The 26807-nt window shown below is 42.8% G+C and overlaps 1 protein-coding gene across 1 annotated transcript; it reads right to left on the bottom strand.

Moving 5' to 3' along the window:
- Positions 1-18072: 18072 nt before the first annotated feature.
- On the bottom strand, positions 18073-26299 carry pex2 (peroxisomal biogenesis factor 2). The gene is made up of 2 exons (XM_080489568.1): positions 26205-26299; positions 18073-19769 (listed from the first exon to the last, which is right to left on the bottom strand). The coding sequence occupies exons 1-2, from the start codon at positions 26206-26208 to the stop codon at positions 18787-18789; spliced, it is 987 nt and encodes a 328-aa protein (XP_080345694.1). The 5' UTR covers positions 26209-26299; the 3' UTR covers positions 18073-18786.
- Positions 26300-26807: the final 508 nt, after the last annotated feature.

The following is a 26807-nucleotide window of genomic DNA, read 5'->3' as shown; positions in this document are numbered from 1 at the left end:
GCAGCCAAAAAGAAAAAGAAAAAAAAAAAAAAAGAACTTTTTAAAAAAAAAACAACAAAAAAATGGATGGATTGTGTCATGTTTCTGGGGACAGCCTTCAAAAGGTTGAAATTGGAATTGTTCTTCTGGATGTCAAAGGGATTTTCATGGCGCAATCATATCCTACACAATATGTACTCTTCAACATCTGGGTTACATAGGAAATGCACCCTGAGGTTTTAATAAGAAGAAGCCCCTATGGCTAAAACTTTAAATAAACTAAACCAAAAATGTTATTGATGTTTTATATATAGAGAGTAGTCGCATTAGTTTTTGTTACTGTACTGTTTGAGGTCTCAACTGTACCGTATCACGGTAATAACATGGTTTTGAAACCTTTTTTTTTATTTTGTCACAGACCTGTTGTCATAGTTGAAATGACGTTTATTGTAGATGGTATTTGAACAACTTCTGGAAATAGTTCATCAAGTATGTTTGTTGCTCATTGTTGTGATACATTAAAAACTGTATCTGCAAACCAGCTTGGGCTCATCTTTTTCTTTTTCTTCATTTCATGAGAAATACCGACTTGTTTTGATCAATAACCTTTCACATTTCATCCATCTGCTTGGCGTCATTTTTGGATTTATCTCTATCGCATACACAGATTATGATCACATGTTGCTTTAATGCACATTAAATACAATGCTTACCATCTTCATGCCCATAAACATTCTTCCTACCTCATATTGTAATGTATATTGTGTTATTTTGTAGAGTAATGTTGTGGTTTGATTATAAGTCTGGAAATTCATCCAGAATGTATGATGGCCTATGCCATAAATGTCAGTTTAAGTATGTACAAATCAGTCTCAGGCAGCTGTAGATTAATGCACTTTTATAGACTGAAACCAAGATTTAGCACGCATATTTGATATCATTAATATTAGTATTGATTTTTCAGTTACACCATCAGTTATGCCTGTGTCACGCTGTGAGCAAGAGAAATACGTTTTTGTCAACATCGCAACAAGTAATTGTCATTCCAGTCTCTGACAGGCCAAAAATCTAAATCATATAATGGGTATTTCCCGTCATTATGCTATTTGTGGTAATCTGATTCTAAGCAGATGCGGGGGATTATGTTTGGAAGTGTCTGCTAATCTGGATCTGATCAGGTGCGGCTGGAGAACCTGCACAGTGTAAGGGAATAGTCTGCGAAAATAAATCGCAACCATGGATTAACAGATGTAACATCACAACCGAAAGCAAAGGGCATTAGTCATCAACTGAAATTTTTTAAGGTCGATCCTTTTTCTGGATACAATCAGCAACTGAGAAACTGAATAAAAACATGGATAGATAGACAGATAGATAGATAGATAGATAGATAGATAGATAGACACAGTGGCTTGCAAAAGTATTCATACCCCTTGAACTTTTCCACATTTTGTCACATTACACGCCACAAACATAAATATATTTGATTGGAATTTTAAGTGAAAGACCAACACAAAGTGTCACACAATTGTGAAGTACAAAGAAAATTCTATACGAGTTAAAAGATTTTTCACAAATAAAAGACTGAAAAGTGCAGCGTGCAAACGTATTCAGCCCCCTTTTCTCTGAGTGCAACCAATTGCCTTCAGAAGTTGCCCGATGACTGCTGAATGATTGAATGTTGACCTAATGACCAAATAGAGTCCACCTGTGTGTAATCTAATCTCAGTACAAATGCAGCTGTTCTGTGACGGCCTCAGAGGTTTGTTAAGAGAATATTGGGGAGCAAACAGGACCATGAAGTCCAAGGAACACACCAGACAGGTCAGAGATAAAGTTGTGGAGAAGTTTAAAGCAGGGTTAGGCTATAAAAAGATTTCCCAAGCTTTGAACATTTCTCGGAGCACCGTTCAATCCATTATCCGGAAATGGAACGAGTATGGCACAACTGCAAAGCCTACCAAGACACGGCCGTCCACCTAAACCTACAGGCCGAACAAGGACAGCACTGACAAGAGCTGCAGCCAAGAGACCCGTGGTGACTCTGGACCAACTGCAGAGATCCACAGCTCAGGCGGGGGAATCTGTCCACAGGACAACAATCGGGCGTGCACTCCACAGATCTGGCCTTTATGGAAGAGTGGCAAGAAGAAAGCCATTGTTAAAAGAAAGCCATAAGAAGTCCCGTTTGCAGTTTGCCAGGAACCATGTGGGGGACACAGCAAAGTTGCTCTGGTCAGATGAGACCAAAATGTAACTTTTTGGCCTAAATGCAAAACGTTACGTGTGGCGGAAACCTAACGCTGCACATCACCCTGAACGCACCACCCCCACTGTCAGACATGGTGGTGGTAGCATCATGCTCTGGGGGTGCTTCTCTTCAGCAGGGACAGGGAAGTGGGTCAGAGTTAATGGGAAGGTGGACGGAGCCAAATACAGGGCAATCTTGGAAGACAACCTGTTGGAGTCTGCAAAAGACTTGAGACTGGGGCGGAGGTTCACCGTCCAGCAGGACAACCATCCTAAACATAAAGCCAGCGCTACAATGGAATGGCTTAAAACAAAACGTATTCATGTGTTCGAATGGCCCAGTCAAAGTCCAGACCTAAATCCCATCGAGAATCTGTGGCAAGATCTGAAAAACGCCGTTCACAAGCGCTCTCCATCTAATGTGACTGAGCTTGAGCTGTTTTGCAAAGAAGAATGGGCAAAAATCTCAGACTTAAAAAATTTTTAAGTCATGTATAATTTTCTTTGTACGCCACAATTGTGTTGGTCTTTCACATAAAATTCCAATAAAATCTATTTATGTTTGTGGCGTGTAATGTGACAAAATGTGGAAAAGTTCAAGGGGTATGAATACTTCTGCAAGCCACTGTAGATAGATTGATAAAAAATTGTGTCTCCGCCTATATGCTACTTTTAAAATTCTATTTAGAAGCAAAATGGATGACAATGTCAGACAAGAGGGTGACTTTTTAGATCTGAGGTCAACAGAAGCTGTCACATTAAAAATTGCACCTCAGGAGCACCTCAACACAATATATCACACCCTGCCAGTGAGACATGTCCACCACCAGTGTCAGGGTCACAGAGAAAGCCGACATTCACAAGTTGTTAAATCCACATAATGAAATTTCACAAGGGCAGCAAAAAAAAAAAATTTAAAAAAAAATGAAGGGGAAGATGCGGCTCTTTTCACTCGGAATCTGTTGTGGCCTTTATTGTTTCGGCGCACACAATTCAGCGCGCAGTGAAACAGCCGCGACATGTAAAAGCCACAAAAACAGTGTTTTGTTTTGTTTTTCTCTCTCTCTCTCTCTCTCTTCCCACCCCCCCTTCTGAATTTACCCCTTGCCCTTGACGAATGTGCTCGGCTCACAGGGTGCAACTGTTCTGCTGAATGGCCCTTTCCTGTTGCTCGCCCTTAAAGCACAGGCGGTTGCCGAGTTAGCCCACCCCCTTTCCATATTATGGGATTGAATTGCGTTTGACCTTTGTGGAGAACAATGGCTGAAGGCCTTTCATTTTTCTGGCCTTCTCAGGTCCCCAGAAGAAGGACCTTCTTTACACTGTGTTTTCTCAGTGGTCTGTCGGTAATTCACAAGCAGGATGACAAGGGGATCTGTGCACTGTTTAGTGTGTGCGTGTGTGTGTTTGCACTACTGGGAGTATACACAAGTGTATTATTGTTTACTCTTTTCAGGCCAAGCAATATACAAGACCTTAAAACTGAATTTTGACCTGCCTATTCTGGGAGGCCACCCAATCTGACTACCTAACTGCACTGTCCTAGAATGAAAAGGAGCACTGAATAGAAGAGTGGTTCATGGTATTTTAGACTCAGCTTTGCTAAAGAGGCCACAGCAGTAAGCGGTCTTGCCCTGAATACACGATAAAAGGTTTACTGTAAATTCTAAATGGCGTTTTCTGCAACCCATACATCACTCATGACCATTAGGTTCCACCCTCACTGCACAGTGCACCCTTCTAGCCACAGCTTTCCAGATGATACAGTACAGAGGCTGCAGTGGAGGCAGATCTGGCTTTGAATAGCCTGCAGCCAATGGATTTTCTCTGGATAATACAATGTTTGGGACAGAGAGGCAGGGATTAGTCCAGACGGATACATCCACCACCCCCCACATGCCCAATCTAATTAGACTGGAATCAGTTTAAGATGAAAGCAAGCCCTAGCATCACCGCACTAAATACTGGAATTAGTATTCCCCGCATGGGAATTTAATGATGGAGACTGAAAATCCAATCACATTCACTCCCAGTTTAGCCCCTCATGCATTGGGCCTGGACAATGACGAAACGAAAGAACAACAACAATGATTTGTCTGTCAATAGATATTGACCAACATCACATCTGAGGCCACTTGCGTATTGGCGTTGCTATGTTGTCATCATTTAACGAGGATAAACAGCTTATAATCAGATATTTAGACAGTCTGTTTCTGATGTAAACCTGTGTGACATTCTGACTTTTTACGGGATCAGAACAGAAGGAAATGGAAGCGAGTGACGGGAGGAGGCGCAGGGTGTCGAGTCATCCACAAACTCGTGTCTCCGTTTGTTTATTGTTTGATGAGCAGAGGGTGCGTGCAAACGCGAGAACAAGTTCTACAGCTTTTGTGAACAACGAGGGACTCCTTGTCCTTGATCTTTTTTTTTTCTTCACTTTTTTACGAGGAACTGGTGAAGTTGGTTATTAATCAGCTCCTTACATCAAGCCTTGATTGCTACGTGGGAGTTTAAACTGTCAAATTATTATCAGGCAGACGGCATCGGGTCCTTGTTAGCGACGATTTGCCGCCGACTTTTAGCTCAGATTTGCTGATAAAACAGCATATTTTTGCAAAACATGTTTGTATGAGTATTAGTTTCTTTACTTTATCTTGCCCTTATTATTATTATTATTATTATTATTATTATTATTATTTCCCTCCCTAATTATATGTAGTGAAGTGAACTCTATTTTGAAACCACTAAAATACGAGCCATATTTCAGCGTCATGTTGGTGATTAACGGCGGGGACCAGAAATAACTCCGGCACCTGGGCTCCATCCACCACACAATTTCTCCCCTCCACCTGTGATTCATCCACCAATGCGTTACACCTGAGAAATCAGGAGGCCGTCGTCCCCCGTGCACAAATACCCGACATGAAATCGTATTATTTATTGCTCACTGTAGTTTCAGTGGGCCCCAAAAACAGACCTGTTGTTTTTCTGCCAACAGGTGTAATGCAAATTTTCAACTCACCCAACTACTGATTCTGCAAAAACTTTGCCATGTTTCACCCGCAGGAGGGAATTCAGTATGATTTTTTTTTTTAGTTTTTCTTTTTTTAATAAACGAGGACATAAATAACATGTGTACAGTCTGAAGTGCTGCATCTGTGGCAACAAAAGGCGCAAGTGATGAGAAATGAACATTAAGTGCATTTTCTATGGATTTAGCCCTGTGCAAACAAAAGCCGCACAAAGACAAACTTGAAAATGACCATCTAATTATTTCTCTCTACATTTCCCTTCGGGAACTTCCGGCATTTAGTGTTTACCGCCGCAGTACCTCATTTCTGAGTTAGAAAAAGGAAAGAAACAAGGTGAAGAAAATGGAGGGGGCAAAAGTACACCCGCCTTATTATTGCATTGTGGATGAAGGATACAATCACTGCTGGCATTTCTACAAGACACGCAGCCAACTAACACGTATTTTAAAGTGAAAGAGATGGAGGGGGAGGTGTGAGAGGAAAAAGGGGAAGGGAGACCCAGGAGAGGGAGGAAAAAGAGACGCAGACAGACAGGCCAACAGGTTGACAAAGACTGAGTGTCAGGGACAGACGGGAAGAGAGAAAGAGAGAGGAAGAACGTAGCTGATATAGACAGCAAAATGAGCAAGTGATAGAAGTAAAGTGAGAGTGAGAGCAGGAGAGAAAGAGAGGGAGGGGCGACCTGAGAGAAATCAAACATGGGCTCAGTGCAACTGAGGAACGTCGGCAAACGAGCATGTTATGGCAGCCCGCTGGGACTTCCCCGGCAGATCGTGCTGTTTCCCAATCTGTTCTGAGGAGCGGCACAGCCCCACATGGGGACGTGTGAAGGCGTCAAGATGGGATTGCTTAAGACAGATGAAACAAGGTGTTTTTTGATGCCATCTCGGGCGGACAAAAGCCTGATTTCCTGTTTTGCCTGTGACACAAAGGGTGCTGTGTAGTTTGCAGAACAGTTCAAGGCTTTTTGTTGTGAGGGCTGTAAATAACTAAACACATGAGAGGAGAAGTTATGGAGGGGCTGGATCCAGATGCCAAAGCTGAAAAATGCGTGACACATTTTCCTTTTTTAGGCATTATAATGATTTAACACCTGTAACAGACACGTATTACCGCAGTCCCCTTATCAGCTCGTCTCAACATTTTGGCACACATTCACTTAACTCCAGACCCCAACAGCTTTCTTTACATCCACTGGACCCGTGAAACAATTCCACTGTAACAGAGATCATCATGTCAGGCTTCGTAATATTACTTTACATTTTAAAGGGCGCGGAGCTGCCAGGCTAAGGTTTTTACAAGGCACGGCGAGTCGTTGGGGAAATAAGGGAGCAATGGAGGAGGGAATGAAGAAATTTTAAGGGGTGATGGGATATGTCTCACTTTTTGTTGGCTTACACACACACACACACACACACCCACACATACACACACACGTATATGCGCTCACAAGCTGAAATCATACCATGTGCAGTGGAAGAGCAAGCGGTGAGGAAATAGAAGCTAAATATAAAGTGACACTTTGCATTCCCCAGGTCATTCACAGGCCCAGCTCCAAATCACAGTGCTCCACAGCTCGTTGTTCATCACACACACACACGCACACACACACACGCACACACGCACACACGCACACACACACGCACACAGGTCCACGTCTCACAAAGAAAATTATAAAGCAGCCAAATAAGCAATACCTTGCTATTTATTGAATCACCAATGAACGTATGAGGAGATGAGTTGACATCGAATTGGCTGGGATGCTTGCCGTTATTAAGGCCCTCTTTGTGTATCAACTCAGCATCCTGGCAGGGATATTTGTAACAAAAAGCTTTTTTAATGTTTAAATGAAAATTTTAATGAGACTCTGTGTTGCCTTTCCTTTCGTGTCTTTAAGAGCCCTCTAAATCATTAAAACTTGCTCTTTCTTTGATTTCAAGGTCATTTGAAGAAATAAGGCAGCCTTAAGTGGCCCTTGGACCAAAAGTGCCCTATATGCCAAAGACCGCAAATGAATGTAGCCTAATGCTTTTTAATTTGCATTCATCTTTAAAAAAAAAAAAACAGAAGAGCCATCTCAAGTTATAATAGGCTGAGATGGCAGTTGGAGGCCCTCTAGTCATTAGTAGCAATGCAGCTCCTCTAAAATGAAGGCCTTTCTCATCTTGTTTTAACTTAGGCACATTACTACAAAGATGCATTAGCCTGTTGTCCATTTCTTGTTTGCCTGCATGCGATACTTGCGGTCTGATCGTGCCTGTTAGTGCCCAAACGTGTTCACATGTGCACACAGATTCACCTCCGCTCCCTTCCTGCGAGCACAAACACATGCAACGCGGCTATTCACCAAACGCGTGCATGAAAACAAAGGAGCCTTACAATTGGGGACCCTAGGAGGAGACGACATGCATTGTTTGTTTAATCACGTGTTATGAGATGACTCTCTGTAATTATGTTGTCATTTGCCCGCTTCAACACGGAAAGACTGGGCTGCCACGGCATGCCTTGCTTCTCGCTCATAATTCCACACTTCAAGCTTTAATGGTCAAAAGCGAGATGTTTTTTTTTTCTACAGTCTTTCTTTTCTTTATTCCGTTTTTTATTGTTATAACACCACTGTTTAGAGACTGAAACTGCCTTTTTTTGGAGCAGTCATAAAGCGTATTTGACAGGCACTATGTGTCAACTCGCGGTGCATATGAGTGTAAGGCAACAGATGAACAATTTTTATGTACTATATTGAACTGATGAGACGGCAAATAACAGCGTGTCCTATTAAGCACAGCTAGACGAGTCTCTCTTATTTTGTCTCATTCCCCCCCCATCCCTTCCTTTCAATTTTCCTTCATGTCTCCTTCTGTTCCATTTCCTTGCCATTCTTATTCCTCTTTCTTTATCTCCCCCCACTCTGTGCATGTGTGTGTCCTTCGTTCTTTTCCCTTTTTCTCTCTCGGCAACGATAGGCGGTGTGTGTCTGAGAAAAAAAAACTGAACATCTCCAGTGAAATTGGTTTTCTGTGGAGAAACTGATGGATCACTCTGTGTTCCTGACGGGAGTATAGGGGATTGTTTATACCATATGGACAAATACATATATACGCACACACACGCACAAACACACACACGCGCACACACACACACACACACACATATGCAAGGGGTGAGAGGACAAGGGGATTGTTTATGCTGAAGCAGAATGAATTTTTATGAGCTGTAGATTGCTGTTTATGGGTAAATACACTTTTAAGCTGCAAGAGATGTAATCTAGATTGTAGCATGACCAACAATGAATTATGGTTTTGGAGGCAACAGCTGCAGCAGCCGTACTCTCGCCCTGCATTTCCTCAGCGCGCGCACACACAAACGAGCCGATTAGTAGCAAAATGTCACTGCTTTTAAAAAACAAATGGCTTCACACGCCCTGTAAATCAGGCTCCTCCGCGCACAGACGTGCAGATCGTGCACATGTAGGTGTAAATTTGAAAAGCGCAGCAAAATGTATGACGCGTGCATACAAAGCACAACCGCAAAAAATTGATAATAAACAAAAAAATTAATAAAAAAAATCGTAAAAAGTCAAGCTCGGAGTTGCTCAGTGCTCTGTGGCTGCGTGGTTGAAATTGCCTTGTTTCAAAACATTCATAGAACTGGAAGTTAAACAAAAGATTTATTCCATTTTCCACCCCGAACAGTGCTATTACCGCCATTTCTTTAATACCGCCAACCTCTATCACATGGAATGAGAAATTATTCCATTACAAGCTGCCTCTTCCTCTCCTCCTCCTCCTCCCGCTCCTCCTCTTCTTCCACCAACACATGCATGTGGCGGTAGACAGACACAATGTGAATGATGGAGGAGACGCTTGCGCACATTGTTACTCCAGAATCTGATGCGGCGTTTAGTAGCACAGGCACAAAAAGCTACAATTTGTGCAACAAAAGCGTAGTCGGAATGCATGCACAAACGCCATGAGAGCTTCTTCAAATTGACTTGTGAGCTTCTGGGTTCTGAACTTCACTCACATTAATATGTTCCAGCTCTTGTCTCATCATGGATCTGTTGTTTCTGAAATATTAAATGCACTCCTCATATTCTTTCCTTTGCATTGATGTCCTCCTCCGGCACTGATACACACTTCAAAAGTGCCAATTAATTGACTGCAATATGTGGCATAAATAGAATAACAATACATAAAGGCAATAAGAAAGCGCACAAGCAAATGCATTACAAAACTTAATAAATATGAGAAAAGAGTCGGGCACTTTGATTGCGGCCGTTTCGTATGAAATGTATTTTTGAGGGAAACAGAGCAGACTTAAAAAAAAAAACAACAACCAGTGAGCTACTGTTTATAACCAAGCCAGCGTCCTGTGCAGGAATCATGAGGAAGATTCTTGATTTCATTTGGCGCATCATGACTAAACAAAGGTTGAATAAAATCCACCCAAAGAATTAGTAATGCTAAACATGCAACTTCTTGTGCAGTCTACTCATATTAATGTGCGTTGAGGAAGAAATGGTTTTTGTTCCGAGATTAAATTCATGCCATGCCTTTTTTTTGGGGGGGGGGGGGGGGGGGTTATCAGCACTCATGCAATAACTCGAGCGGAGAGATGGAGCAAATGTATTCCACCCATATGTATGAATGAATGAATGAATATGATTACCAAGTCTTGGACCCTCTCAAGGACAAAGTGTTGTGTTCTTTCTGCGTGCGTTAACTGCCGTGCCTGTGTGTGTGTGTGTGCGTGCGCGTGTGTGTGTGTTTGAAGACCTTTTCTATTTACAGTAATACATTAAAAGTCAGCCTTCATCTTTGTCCATGTCACATTTTTAGGGTGTATGATTATTGAATATAACTTTAAAGATTTGTTATACTTGTGTGGGTGTCCTCATGCACAATCAAAGGTTTACATGTGCACATGTGGGTAGTTGTACTCTGTGGCCCTGTGTTGCTTTTTGTGATATAATGGCAATCTACTTCCTCCCACAGTGCACACACAAACAAATACCCATCATTCCCTGCTCCCCTCCCTTGCCTCCTCAGTGGCAGTCACATTCAAATGCGGGCGTTTGCAGGTGACGTACCCGGGATACGCTGTCCTGTAATTGTGTCACTCTGTCTTCCTGTGGTGAGGTAGCTGGTGGCTCGCCGCCTTCCATCCTGCGACTCACCAGAATTACCAAGTAAGGGCGGAGAAGAGGGGGTCGGGGGGGAGCGGAGGGGGGGGGGGGGGGGGGGGGGTACCATTAAAATGCAAAATCACCACTGCGGTGCAGCGCGGCGCCTTGCACCCTCACTTTTTCTCCAAGGCAGCCATCTTATGATGGAATGAGTATGGGCTTGATGGTGTATGAATGTGTGTCAGTTTGACTCCGCACATGTGATTGCGCGTGCACGCCTCTAGATGTCTGCGTGTTTGATAGAGTGTGGAGTTGAGCTGCGGCGAGGAATGGCGAGATGGCGTGGGGTTGGCAAGCGGGTTCGCGTGTGTGTGTGTGTGTGTGTGTGTGTGTGTGTGTGTGTGTGTGTGTGTGTGTGTGTGTGTGTGTGTGTGTGTGTGTGTGTGTGTGTGTGTGTGTGTGAGGCAGAGGTGATAAATCAGAGCTAGGTAAAGGCTTTTTAATGCAGCGGACCCCTCTCCCAGCCTCCATCTTCTGTCAGGGCTCAGTAAAAGATGAGAGCCCCCTGGGGAACAGCACTAGCCCGCAGCATAGCAGGGCTACGCCGCAGGTCACACACACACACACGCACACGCGCGCGCACACACACACACACACACACACACACACACACGCGCGGCCAGACTGACTGGGCCTTGTGAATGAGTGAATACATGAATAACTGAATCTACTGAATGCATGAATATATAAATCAAACTTTCCACTTTTATTGATGAACGCGCCCCTCCCAAAAAGAAGTGTTTTTCAAATGATTTCCTAATGAATTCCTAAATGATTTATGGCCGGTGATATTGCATTTAGATCAGAGAAAATATTTTTGTAGAAAACAGAATGAATATTTGGTCCATTTCTGCCTCCTAAGGTCAAACAGAGTCTTTGTCAATGATGTGCCTCGAGTCTTGAAGAGGCCCCAAGTTTCAGGGGGCCGGATATGAAAAATATGTGGAATTTGCCAACATCTGACAATACTTAGTCGGCAATATATCTCCTGTCTGATAGAAAAATGTGTTCTGAATTGCAGATACGCTCCCTTTTCTGGCATACCTTTTTAATTTGACTTTGAGGGAAAACACGCTGGGCTCCTCGATAGACAAGGAGAGATATGACTGCTGAATGTTGTGTAGGCCTTTGTGGATGGGGCAAAGAGGACTCCAGCAGCTTGGCGCAGAAGACAAGCACAAACACTTGAGAACATAATACTTGACAACGAGCCCAGAGTGTCAGTTAGGGCCCCTACAGAGAAAAGTCTGGTGTGTTTGTGAAGAGAATAAAAAGTGAGTATGGAAATGTCAGATGGCTGATGCTTAGTTGGAATTTCACAAAATCTGAGTTCCCTATTTATGCCTCTTTTTCCACAGTCTTGTTATCAAGAAAGAAAAAAAAAAATGCAGCATTAACAGAAGCCAAGGCACTATAGTCAAACTCTATCCTAAAATAATTTGTTTTTTTGTTAAAGAGTAAACAGCTTATAACAACAGGATCCACATACCAGAAGTCTTCGGCTGCATTTTGTGTATTATACCACGCTATACTTGACCCCGCTCTAACAGGGTCAGTTATAGTATGCATATGTATTAATTTGGCGGGTGCTACAAGAATATAAATGCATAATTTAGTTGACATGGTCCCTGCTGGAGCAATCCACTTGCCTGGGCTTATTGCTTGACATATCAGGCGACAGCATCCTGTGCAAACTGCCAGAGAGTGAGTTAGAAATCATTACCAAACCTCAACGGAAAATTAGGAAATTACATCATATTAAGATATGACAGATGATATTTTATTTTTTTTATTTTTTTTCACTGCACAATAATACAGCAGTGGAAAGCAAACAAACTACAGAACACCAGAGCCACACAAGCACTAACTCCACACTGGAGGTTTACACCTCATGTAGCGCAGCAGAACAACATTATAGTTGGTTTTTTTTTTTTTTTCTTTCTCCGGGTTACTGCTCCGTGTTCACTCGGGAGTCGATCAGCTCCGACAACGCGCGGCTCTGCTCACAACTGTGTGTTTGTGTGTTTAGAAGGTGCAGTTCAGTTTGAATTGTACTTTGTGCCGAGATGAGAAAGGTAATGTGCATGTTGGTGTGTGTGTGTGTTTATTATTATTCCTTCTCGTGCATGTGTGTGTGTGTGTGTCTCTGCACGTCTGTTGGACCGAGCAGGTTAATGCTGGTTGACACATGCGGTTCACTGATCTCCTGGAGGAGTCGAGACTCGCAGCAAAACCTTCACACACAGGTATCCATGGCAACCACAAAAATTATATTTCTTCCTTCCACGACGAGCCGGAGATTCCAAGATGCTGAAATGCACAAATACATTGTCATTACCTGGCTGCCGCATACTTAACAGGGTTAGGCTTTTTCTGCCCGCTGTTCTCATTGTTCAGTGTTGCCTACACATGTAATTTAGAAATTCCTCTTGTTACCTCTCCCAGACAGAAACTCCATACTATCTTTACATGCTATCTCTGTTTGTCCGTGCAAGGCTCCTCTTCCTCAGATTCCTTCCATTCCGGCTCATTATTATGTTTCTACATATTCTCTCTCTCACTTTGTCTGCGAGATGTGAAAGATTGGCGGTGGTCAATGAATTGCTGTAATACAAGTCAGATTGGCAGGACATTATCAAATATTCATAGCACTTTATACGTGTCCCTCCTTGTGTTTGGTTGCTTGTGTGTATTGAGGCCTTGTAGCTGCCTTGATTGACAGATGACGGGGAGCGAAGCGCGGATCTTTTCCTCTATTTAACTCTGTTGTTGCTGACAACTTATGGTTGATTGCACAGTGATTGGTGGCTTTTGTATACTCAATGACAATATGCATTCATGGAAATTAGGCTGTAGTCTGAGCTCCAACAGTATTAAACAGAATATCTATGTGATTTGTTATTAGAACAGAAAAACAAAGATCCTACTGATTTTGCAGAGGCCATCTAATCTTTTAAGATCCCTTTCAAGCAAAATGTCAAAAATGTTTTTTTAACTTCGGCATTTTTTGTCTTTGAACCGATGATTGTAAAGTTTATTCAACATACACTTCTTGCTGCTAATAAGTCATATCGAGAGCAAATCACACACGTTGTGGTGGTACAGTGGAACTCAATAGTGTATCAGAAGTTTTCTCACAGAAATGTTGCAAAGGATTTGTCGGATTTAGAGAATTTAGCATGTAGAAATGATGAAATATGGGAAATTTTATTCCCTTTAAGGTTTTCAACAAAATTTTTCTTAAATACATGTCATACTTGGGAGTTTTTATACTTCAAATTACTCTCTGCGGCTAACATTTTTAGGTTTTGTTTTATTTATTTTTATTTATTTTTTTATGACCACCCTGTGAAAGGCTACTCTTAACTGAACTCAGCCTCTTCAAAGTAAACACCGACTCTTAAAGCTTGACCTGGACCTTTCACACCACAACCTGGTCAGACCTTATGTTTGAAGATGGAACTGGACAGATTTATTTAAATAAGACCCTGACTCTTAAACCTAGATGTGTTTTGATAGTTTGAAACACCTGGGTTCATCAAACTGCAGTTTTTTTTTTTTTTTTTTTTTAAAGACCTAACCTCTTTAATCGTTAAGAAAAAAAACAAACGTAAGACTTGAATTCTTCACACTCGATTCAGACTGTCGGAACTCGACAGAGATCATCTGAGTAACACGGTTTCTTTAGGTACTTTGAACCAGAGCCTTTAAAGACATTTTAAAATGTTTTGAAAAGAAATGCACCCTGTCAAGAGGTTGGAACAGCATGTTAAAAGGTGATTATTTATATTATACAAGTCAAGCCAAATCTGAATCATATGACATGCTGCTACTGTAACTCTAAAAAAAAAAAAACACACACTCCACATTCAATTTTGGAAAATGTTCCTTATGAAAAAAAAAAAATGAAAAAAAGAAAAAGAGATTCATATGAGTACATTTGTCCAACAGGTCTACTGGAGCTGAGCGTTTCTCTTTTAGTGGAAATGGGAATAAGCACATTGTGTCCTGCACCACATTCCTGAACAAGCAGAGGTTCAATCACATTTGCAGAAGTTATCAAAACTTTCAAAGAGCTCAGCTGGCGCCTTAAGCCACAGGAAATTCACTGGGACATCTGGAGGGATGTGTGCAGATTATTGCTCATTTAGTCTGTTCGAGACATCAGTAGGAAGAGGACTGAGAGGGCTAAGCACACGCACGTGCGTGCACACACACACATACACGCGTCTGGCTTTGGCAGATGTTACCGCAGGCGCACACAACACACCTGAGTATAATCCCCCGCCGTGCCCTCTGGTCGTTTGTCCTATCCCCCGTACCACTCCTGCGATGGCTCATCCAATCAGAGGACAGGTCAGGTTGAGTTAGCTTCTATCCTTTTGTCCTGCGTTACACTGAGGGGATGTGAAATATGTCTAAAAAAATCTCCCTGCTCGGGGCTTTGTTTGATTCCAAACAGCTACTCATTGCAGTCATGACATGCAGTTTTATTGTTCTTCAGATCCAAGAAATTGCAGCAATGTTGAGATCCGACAGTTTTATATCAAGTAAAACAAAGGAACTAATCGCACGATCAATAAGTAGATGAAGGAAAAAAACAACCCAAGAGAAACTTGGTAAATAGCAAATAAGTTTAAATGCAGTTATGAAAACATACAATATTGAGTTTATAGGAATCCTCCCACTATATCTCTGACTATGCATGCACACAGTGTTTGTTTCCAATATTATGGAGGAGGATGCAGCTTTTTAAAGTTATAGGATAACATAACCTTTATCGACATATATCATAAGATACAACACTCTTACGTGTTTTCTCTTGAACTTTGTGTTTGCTCTCGCAGGCTCCACACTTCGGGGTGAACGTATAGATCATATATAAATCCCAAATTATCCTGGGTCTTGAGAACAAAAAGGAAAAGGCCAAATTCTATATATTCCCAAGTTACCGCCGCTCCATCTTTCTCTAGGTGTGAAATGCAACCAGACAAAACCTCAACGCCATGATAAAAGCTCAGGAAATTACTTCCTTATTTTAGGTTTGATTGATTGTCCCCCTGACCTGTTAGACTGAAGAGGTGGTTAAGAAGAAGAGGCAGGCTAAGATAATTGGGCCCGGTGGTATCCAAAGCCCGGCAGGTGTTGAAAGAACTCTCATAATACAGGTACCTGCAGCAGCTGCAGCCCTGAACTTCAGCACACCTAGGATTTCTCTACCTTGGAGGAATTTTGGTGTTTTATGTTTGGCATGTCTTTTATTGAATAGATGAAGTATGAGATGCTTGTAACTCCCATTGACGTATTGGACATGCCACGAGAAAGAGAAAAAAAAACAAAAAAAACAACAACATATACAGGTGTCAAAAATCCTCTGAGGTGTCAACAAATAAATGGTGCATTGTTTGTTTCATCTTTTCTTGGCATGAAAATAATGTCATTCACTCTTTGAAAGTAATGTCAGTTGTTGGAAATATCTCCCCGACACAAGAGGGATGTATTTCCCTTACCTGTTGAAAAGTAGGTAAAAGCTTCCACCATCAGGAGCTGGATCAGAGATGGAATTTTGTTGAAGTGAAAAAGCGCAGGTGTTTTCACTCCTTAATTTCATTAGTGATTCATAGGGCTCTCGGAGTCCTTCTAGCCATTTCAAATGAAGAGGTAAAAGCCAGACATAAGCTTAAATGATAACATTCTTTCTTGGAGAAAAAATATGCATGTTCTATCCTTATTATTATCTGCGAGCCGAGGGCTCTGTTCCAATTAGAGAATACCACAGATGGACCATTCAACAAGCATGCACACAAACGAACCTGCAATAGGTACAGCAAAGTACCCGGTATTACAGAGCCCAGAGAAGAGCTTTTTACTTTAAAAACTATTTAATCAGGAAAATCAACGCCTCACATCAAAGAAATGGAGATGAGGGACAGGCGGATAAAGAGGCTCATCAAAGAAGGAGCTCTAGTTAGGGATTCAACGCCCTAATTCCCTTTCTCTTAAAACCATCGTCAGAGGGGGCACAGGGCCAATTTGCTCCCTAAATGGCTGCGTGTGAATGTGCAGATTGCTTTGCATAGCCGCTGGGAATCTGGGCTTCTTCCACTTTTTCTTCTCCACACGGAGCCTGTGAATTAGAAAAGATCCAAAGACAGATAGGCTTAGCTGAGCCCCAGCTACCTTCCTTAAGTCCAGAGCCCTGTTCCAACTTCCAGCTAATTCAATCCATGGCCTCACTCAATTAATAGACTTTAATGCAATGTTTCTTCTTTATCTTTTCCCCCTTTTCCTGGGGATTGGGGACTTCAATTAGAGTTGCGCAGTAATATCCGCAAAAAAGGTTTTTATTGTAAGTCGGTCTGAATGTTAAGACAATGACATGTCCCAGTAGCATTAAGGCTGATCATATATGCATCCTTAATCTCAAACATCACCTTAATCCCACTTTGTGGGACTTGCTGCACATTAATGTAATGTAGCGCATAAAATATTGACAACCAGTCTTTCCCATGTCTGGCTTTATATGCATTACAGCAGGATTCATTAGTCAAAACGTCCTTGATGTGAAAAAGGACCTCCAAAGTAGCCATGTGATGAGCCCGATATTTGTTTTCCATAATGTCAACCAATCATCATTTAGGATTGTCTCCCCTCCACCCTAAGGTGTGCATTTTTCTCTAATCCAGAGAGGGGCTACTTCAATACTTCTATAGGCGCTGAAAGCATACAATTCATTAATTTTGGCCTTGCATTAGCGCCAAGGACATTTGCTTTACCTGCAGAGGTTCTCGGGGAAATACAGATCACACCGGTCAGTAACATAAATAATTTAGGATCAGCTCTGCCACTGCTTTCACCCAGTATTCTTCAGGGCGTTCTTGTACCTCATGAGGACAAATATTTTATGCTTTATCGGCTCTCCCTACAGAAACATTAACCTCATCTGAGTGCAACAGTGTGTCTCTCTGAAACAGGAGATCTGAGACGGGCTCCACCAGAATAGGCTTTCTATCACGCCTGCAGTTCTGATCGATCGTCCTGGCAATCAGCAATTAAGTACTAGTGATCAGCGCGGGAGAACGGAGGGAGGGGGGGCAGGAAGGAAAGACAGGCGGCCCCCGGATCCCACTCCTCCCTTGTCAGCCCAGGAAAGGCTTCACTCAGCTGGGGTGAGTTTGGCCTGGGGCTGGGCTCACTGGTGGAGGTTAACTCCAGCATAAATAAGCATCTTTGGACTCATTACAGGGATTAGAGAGTAATTCGCCTGCGAGGAAGGAGACGACTGCCAGGGTTTTGGTACAGTTTACTACAGTCTTATAGGGGCGAGGGCCCTGGAGATTACAGAGGGAGAGAGATGGAAAGGCAGCAAAAGAGAGAAAGGCCAAGGGAAAAGAGAGGCTGGCTGTCAAGTGTGTGTGTGTGTGTGTCTGTGTGTGTGTGCGTGCGTGCGCGAGTCAATCCAAGCCCCCGGCTGCCCCCTTGATCTTGAGCATGTTGGGGTGCTGTGAAAACGGATAATGGGAGTTAGAACGACCGGGCCTGTCTAGAGAGAAGTGTGCTGATTGTTATAACTTTCCCTCATCTCTCTCTCTCTCCTCCACTTAACTAAATAAACACCCAAGAGGTAGCACTTTATCAATTTTAATGATGTTGAAATACAATTTAGGCACAAAATACACAACAAATGCTAATTTGGCCATGATGAGAGGCATCAGAAATTCCTCCCATTATTTATTCAGCTGACTTTCTGCATTTTTCATCAGAACAAATATTCCCATTTCAACACACACACACACACACACACACACACACACACACACACACACACACACACACACACACACACACACACACACACACACACACACACACACACACACACACACACACACACACACACACACACACACACACACACACAGCCAATTTGAAGCATAAATCAACACGTTCACTCATCAAATATATGCTCTGTGTGGTTCTCTGTAGTCTGTCCAGTGCACCAAAGACAAATAGTTCTGTCCAAAGTCCAGCAGGAAAAACATAGGGGGCAGACAACTGTCAATATATACACACATATATTAAACATAGCAGGTTCATGTGTGTTCACAGGCAGAGAGATGATAAAGATATGCCCAGTCATAAACTCACAACTGTCAAAACAAAAGACCTGATCAAAGTCCTTTTTTTGTTTGATTCATCTCGTCACTAGAATAACTTTGCTTTGTAATGATCTTTGCTGAAGTGCTGGATTCTCAGTCTTGGCCATGTCTCTTTATTGTTGATTAAATCTCTGCAATTAAAAAAATTAAATAAATACAATTGCTACACAACAGGACGTGATCACGGGCCACTTTTCCCCACCGCCACCATGACGGGTTCAAGCGGTCCTGCTTCTGCACCACACTTGGGGCAGGTGAGCTTCGGATCGGCGATGGTGTGGCTTTTGATGCAGTAGTAGCAGAAGACATGCCGGCAGCCCACCGTGTGAGGCATGGTTGGCCACTCTCCACACAGCCCGCACTCTTTCCACACGTCGGACCCTCCTTTGGCTTTGTCCCCGTCAGCGCTTTCGCCACCAAACAGAACCGAGGACACGGTTGCCTTCAGTTTCCTCGTATTGATCAGTGGCAACAGGAAAATGAGGAACTCGGCGAAGCCATGCCACAGCAGTTCTCTGTTCATGTACTGGTAGGTTACATCCCTGACCACATTGGGCTTACTGAAAACTGCCTGAGCGCCTGCGATCCTTTCGACAAGGAGAGGATGACGGCCCTTCTTTAAGAAGACAAGGAAGTTGATGAGACATGCAAGCTTAGTGATACCAGACACAAGAGTGAGGGCATTGCGGAGTCCCTTTTGCAGCAAACTACCATCTCCTCCAGAAAACAGTCCTTGTGGAAAACCCAGTGAAGCCAACAGGCTGTGGGAACGCTCTTGGAGCCAGCGAGGGCCTGCACTGAGCACGGCCAGACTCAACTTCTGCCCGGAAGAGAGAGGCTTATAGCCGGGAGACAGGCCTCGAGAGCTGTGGTAGCGCAGGCTCAGTAGGGTTTGGCCCGCAGTGGCGCTGTTAGAGTACAATGTGAACCTCCAGAGAAGCAGATGAAGAAGGGCCCTCAGTTCGGGCTCCAGAGGGGTGAGAACGCCTGGGCGGCAGTTCTGAAAACACATGGAGAACTGCGTCCATAATAGCTGCTCCAGGGAAGTGTCGAGCTCCAGGGCATCCAGCTGGTTGATGCGGAGTACTGGGATGTGTGGGTCAACGTCAGACGCTGGGCCAGGACTTCCAGCTGTCCTTTCCTGGTCGTTATCACCCCCTGAGCCTGATGACAACGGAGACAAGGAAAGGTACAAATGACTTCCATATTTTTGAGGATTTGAATCAGTGGAGAGTTCAGCAGTTCATACTTTATGCACTCAAACAACTGTGCTCTTTTTCCACACAGAGTCCTCCTCGTGTTTAGTCTGGGCAACAACGCCGAGATTTAATGACGCTGCGGAGCGCCAAATGTTTTGTTGACATAGCAAACCTTGTGAAAAACGACCCTGCGTAAATGTAAAAGGACAGCCACACGAACAATAACACAAGTTGCAGGTAGCTGGATTAGAGGAGTGAAGAGAAGCTTCCATTGAGGGCTAAAACTGAACATCAAGAAGAAACAACCGATAGCTGATTATTAACCACAGGACTGTCACATAACTTTACATGAATGAATATGTTTTAACACTAATAAAAGAGCACCATGTCTGAGGAACCACTATTAAAAGGACAACTCTGTCGTTGGTAGGAATGAGGCCCTGAAGGTGAAGCCCATCCTGTTAGGAAGGTTATTTCTTTCTTTATACATAGCAACGGAAATCACTTTTCACATGTAAAACCCGTCCTTAATGCAACCTTTGAGCTCTGCCATGCAGAAGAGTAGGGGGTCTTAGACTGCTAGACTACACACACACACACACACACACACACACACACACACACACACACACACACACACACACACACACACACACACACACACACACACACACACACACACACACACACACACACACACACACACACACACACACACACACACACACACACACACACACACACACACACACACACACACACACACACACGGTAAAGCCCAGGGGCTCTTGGTGCCTGCTCCCTCTGGAGATAGGGGTGTGTGTACAAATCACATCACCAGGGATTAGGCTAACGGCACAGTCTCTGGTACACCGTAAACATCTGCCAAATGTGGAACAATTTTCCTCCCCGTAGATTCGACTCTATATGGGATCTCACCCTTGTGACGTCCGGGCTATTTTGTGCCACATACGTTTTCAAACTCCTCACAGTTCCCCAGTTTTATCTGCCCTTTCCTCAAATAAAATGCTTATGCTTAAGACTAACTAACGCAGGGAGAGACAGAGAAAGAAGGCCGTAGGTAGAGAGAGAAAGAGAGAGCGAGCAAGAGAGAGCGAGAGAGAGAGAGAGAGAGAGAGAGGGGCCTTCTTTTGACAGTGGCTTTTGTGTCTTGCTGAACAGGATTTGTCACGAGGCTTTAAAAGAGATTTCAGCCGGGTAAATATGGCAGTTTTGACAGAAAGAGAGAGAGATGATGGTCACTTTAGACATTTCTTGAGGAAGTAAGGAAAAAAAAAAAAAAAAAAAACCCACTAACATGTGGTGGCAATGCTTGGGTTTATTATGGTGCTCAGGACCATCTGCGTATTCATGGTGTTTCAATAGAGCCGGGATACATCGTCCAAATAAGTTAGAATTAGCAAATGAATGAAGAAAAAAAAAAAAAAAAAGTGTGAATTCACATTAAAGTAAGCAGGTATGACAAATTCATTGAGCTGTATTTGAAAGGCTGCCATGTTTAGTGACGAGAACCTCGCCTGTGACGGAGGAAGAGTTTGGATTAAAAAAAAAAAAAAAAGGAGAGAGGTACTGAATGTGTATGCTAACCAATAAACAGGCTCTATTTGTTTAGCTTCATCTGAAAGATTTTTTTTCCTTGATGGGAGAAAATACAGGGATTATGTGTTTCTGTATGGGTGTGTGTGACTATGTATGTATGTCAAGGATAGCCTTGATCTATGCAGAGCGCTAATGCAGCGCTAACCTAATCTATCAGTCTATAGTCACACACACACACACACACACACACACACACACACACACACACACACACACACACACACACACACACACCCACACACACACACACACACACACACACACACACACACACACACACACACACACTCTCACACACACACACACACACACACACACACAGGTGGTGGAAATCCCCGTCACAGCAGCAGCCCTCTCGGGAGAGTAAACCCGGGCCGGGTCCAATAGTCTTTTCAAAGCCTTTTATCGAGCAGTTTACAAGTTATGAATGAATATGTTTTATTTGGGGAAACACGGTATTGACAACCACCTATCAATAGTAATGTGACTATTGTCAAGGGTCTGTCAATATTAATGTAATTATGATGTAGAGGGATCAGAGGGATGGTGGAGTCGGGGGCCAAGTAACATCTCCTGCCCACTGCCATATCAATAGCTGGGATTGCTATTGACAGCTTCCCTTCAGACTTGCAGCACTTGCCAAATATATAACAAGCAGACACTTCAGTCAATGCCCGCCTGCCTATAAAAATTAAGCATTTGAATTTACAGGGCTTTTACCGTGGACAGCTGGAAATCCATGTTCCTTATGTAATAGTCAAAAGTCACAGTCAATGCCAGTGTTTACAGAGTAATGACACGGTGTGCGCTGGAGGACAAACTGCTCAGCATTCGCACACAAAAAAGTATACTGACATACAAGCAGAGAGAGAGAGAGACTCCTTCTCTGATGTATTCACACACATGCACTCAGCTGATGTGATATATTGACTTGATAATTCTCTCGTGGGTCAGCCAAACCAGCCGAGTTGAAGACAAAATGCCCTCTTTTGGAGAGTTTGTGACTGGCAACCCGGCAGAGTTGGGAGGAAGGTTCGTAGGGTTCACTGAGAAATCAACAGAAAATCACAGGAAATTCTGAGGTCTCGCTGTTCTGTCAGCGATGTATAAAATAAACAAAAAAAAACACATTGCTGGGAATGTCAAAGAGTATTTTGATACGGGTCAGATTACATTTTTTTCCCAGTGCATTGTTCCCGCTGCCTCTGCATCTTGTTCAGACAAAGATAGCACACTGACTCAAGGCTGACTGCCATGGCTTACAGACAAAAACAACAACAACATCAACAACAACAATATCGAATCTAACAGGGAACACAGTACAACACTGCTTCAAGGTAAAAGGGGCCGCGACCAGAGTGAGGAAGGACGGACGATGCAAAAAAAAGCAAACAGTGCGTCAGTCTGAACTATGAAAATTAGACAACAGGCTAAACTGACGGCGGCCCAACAGAAGGACAGGCAGACAAAGAAGTCAGACGCTTTACAACGGCGCGTTATGAAACCGTCAGCTGGGGGCTCTGAGCCACCGTCGACTGACAGTGAAGGAAAAATAATGGGGAGAATGAGAGCTAAGGAGAAAAATGATGGAGGGGGGGGGGCAGATAAGCTCAAACCTCTCCCTCAGATTTGACCTTGAGACTAACGTCCACAATAACGAAGGGAGAGGACATTCCCGAAGCACAGGCTGCTGAGCCTTCCCAAGGTGTGGGCATCCAGGGAATAGCCTCTCAACAGAGGAAGGCTGCGCTTTCTTCTTGACCTTGGCTTTGGCGTCTCGGGTTAGGGTGATGGTGATGAAGGCAGGGGACTAAAGACCGTGGGGGTGCTGGGATGCCTGTCTCTAGGGGGAAATTGCATTCTGCTTTTTCTGTGCAATAAAGCTGCTCGCAAGGCGATCAGTCCATGCCAGTTGGAAACCGTCTGGCCAAAAGTCTCGCTTTAGCTCCTCGTGTATTGTGGCGCTCAAATTCCTAAGCACTTAGCCATGGTGGTTAGCATAATGTATTTGCTGAAATAATGCATAAATGTTCACTTGGCTTTCTATGATGCTTGTAGCGAGAAATAGGCTAGGCATTGGCAAAGCATGCCGGATTACAACTTTACATTTTCTTCTCTCACTCATGTAAATTAATTTGTGTAAAAGCTCTGGTGGATAAAACCTATTTCTCTGAGCACTCCGGTCTTGTTTTTTTTTTTTTTTTTTTTTTTTCTGTCCCGCTCCCTCACTTTATTGCCCTTCTTTCGCCAGCGAGCGCGAACCTATTAGCCAAAGCCCGCTAATGTCCTCACTATGAAAACGGATGAGAATGTCAGATTTAGAACTTTTAAGAGAGTGATGTCATACGGCAGACCACGGGCATTACGGGGACACTAAGATTACCCAGGCGGTAACCAGACTAATTGTTATGAGTCCGTTTCATGAAAAATGAATGTGCGCAGATGCACAGAGGGGTCTTTGGGCGGCGTGTGCATGTGCATCACACGCTAATGCTTTATCAAGGCTTTCCTCTTTCTCTAATCACCCAAGACCGCTTCGAGCCATGGGGTGAGAGCCAAGTTAATGCCTGAACACAAAAAAAAAAAAAAAAAAAAAAAAAATACACATCAGTTCAGAGCACCGCATCTGACACACAAGAATGTGCTCTGCTTAATCTGGTTTGCTCAGAAGGTGAATTATTTAAAAGAATTAATTGATTTTATGAGTATGAAGGTTGAGTATGCTAAGGCTGTATGAGTAATAAGTACAAGGGTTTGCAGAAAACAACTTAAAAAGTCATGAAACATTTAGAGGGCAGAGAGGCACAATGAATGTGGTGGAAAACGCAGAACGGCTAATAAATGAGAGAACCGGAGTTGTGTCTTTCTTAGGACTCAATGAGGGAACAGCTCATGCGAATAAAACATAATATCCGGAAGAATATTTGATCAGCACTTTTCCTTTATGCGTGGAGAACCATAAGGGAATAAAAACATTTTGTGTCATTTATTTAAAATGCAGCAACAATTAAAACATGTGCAGGAGTAATTCTTTATTTTTTTCCTTTCTAAACTGTAAGAGAAAGTTGTTTTTGTCTCCTCTAAAATCCATAAAAAAATGCGAAGGCTAATGCAGGATGAGACATCAAGGAGTTTGACATTCAATTTCGTAGTAGAGAGGCTATTTTTAAGAGTCCCTCATTCATCTGGAATTGAAGGTTTGATGCCTTGACTGCCTTCAATAAAATAATAAAATAAGAAAAATGTGCCTTCTGGCAAATTACAGCAAGTGCACTTTAAATATGGAAAAAATAAAGAACACATTGAGTAACAACTCAATAGGACCTGTAGACTTTATCACAATTAGTTTGGCAGACTGGATTTTTGGGAAAAAAAAACCCTACATTGACTAAAGTAAAATACATTTTGGTTTCATTTCATTTTGTCAACCAAGTTCTCTTAATCTCTAATAAATATTGCAGGGAAGTTGAGATGTATGCATTAAAAAAATACGAGTTCATGATCATCTACAAAAGAAAGTTTGGACTTGCAGATTACAAATTTCAAAAGGAATTGTTTTATATATGCCCTTAGTTTGTTATTATTTTAAGTTGAACACCTTTGGGGTCACACAGTGGAGCAGTGGTAAGCATACCCCCCCCCCCCCCCCCCCCCATGTGTGTGCATATTTTTCCTCTGGGCACTCCGATTTCCTCCTACTGTCAAAGAAATATTCATGTTAGGTTAAATGGTGACCCTAAATTGCCCCGAGGTGCAAATGTGAGCGTGTGTGGTTGTCTGTCTCTGTGTTTGTCCTGTGATGGACTGGCGACATGTCCAGGTGTAGTCAGCCCTCGTCCATACAGCCGGGATTGGCTCCAGCGCCCCTGCACAGGATTGAGCAGTATAGAAGATTGACGGATGGACGAACATCTTTGTTAACATCTCCTGGATAACACTCCAAATGTGATCCAATCCAACAGGTCTGCCACAGCTGATCAATTTATGAAAGTAATACTTTCTGGACTCTTCTATAAAACTAAAACATTGTATATAAAGAATCTATATACATTCCAAGGAAAGTTAAGTTCTTAAAAACTCAATCAACTGTTGTACGCATCCTCCTCATAACGGCATGGTCAACCTATATATATATATATATATATATATTTTAGCCGCCCATTAGTCTTCAACAACAACAAAACCTAAATCTGATCCATTTTGATAATAAGGCACGAGTATTATATGATAATCACTGCGGGGATTAGGTTTTGGCAGAGTGTGTGTGAGAGTTAAAAGCCACTGGAAAAGAGAGATATAACCAAGAGACAGATAAGAGTCGAGCAGTGATGATTGGGATGAGAGAATTGAAGTGAGTCGTCTCCTGAAAATCAATAAGATCAACTTTGCCTTGAATCTCAATGTGGAAGGTTTTGATCTCGCGCACTGATTACTTAAAGGAATAATGGAATCATGTGCGGAGCTTCTTGAAGTAGCACATAGTCACAAGGTTACCATCCCAAGTTTCAGCTGGTATATACTGTATACCTGGACAGCACCTCTTATGAATACCAATGACTGGCCGTTTGAAACACGTATAGCATGCAGAATGCACATCTAAAGACGTGAAGAGGCGATTTGATTGTAAAAACAACCAAGCTGATAAACAGACAGAACACCGATGAGGACATTACACCGCGAGTCTAAACGAAACCATCGCGCTGTTTTAAGAAACCTGTGCAAGTACTAGACAATCTAATAGAACTGTGTTCCCTACTAAACAAGCTGAATGCATATTTACCCATTTTTTTTTAAGACGGAAGGAGAAATAAATGTTAATCCAGCTTGACAAAACAAGAGGTCCAGCTTCCTGGTTACACTATTGTCCCGCCTCTCGAGGAGTATCCACCAATGGTGTGCAACAACGTCACGAGCAAAAAGCCTACAGCCAATCAGATCGCGCAGCGCCGACCTCCCAGAGCAGATCCACGGCGGAGAGTCCATGGCGTCGCTCCTGTTTGGAAAGAATTCATGCTTATGTTGTAGTAACAGCACATAGCGACCAATCTGTTGGTGAAGCAACGACAATTAATGTAAAAACAACCCACACACTGTACATGCATTCTAAATGCCAGGCGATTCACTACTCCTTGCTTCCGTGTCCACTACTACTGTGAACTATAAAGTTGAACTAAAGTGACAGCACGTGATCATCAGTTGACTAATTAACAGTTTGAAGAGTAAAGAGCGCTTTTTTAAAAATCTTTTTTCCAGCAGAAATGCTGCCAACTTGCAAGCCACAACCAGAGGAAGAAAAGTCGAGGGTTTGGACACAGGGAGGTGAACAGTTAAACCCATCCTCAAGACAAACAGAGGTGAACGTTTCTATCCGGGAAAATAATAT

This window comes from Lipophrys pholis (genome assembly GCF_963383615.2).
Source record: "Lipophrys pholis genome assembly, chromosome: 20".
NCBI classification, from domain to species: Eukaryota; Metazoa; Chordata; class Actinopteri; order Blenniiformes; family Blenniidae; genus Lipophrys; species Lipophrys pholis.
The sequence above is the reverse complement of the archived record's forward strand: the minus strand, read 5'-3'. Positions and strand labels throughout refer to the sequence as shown.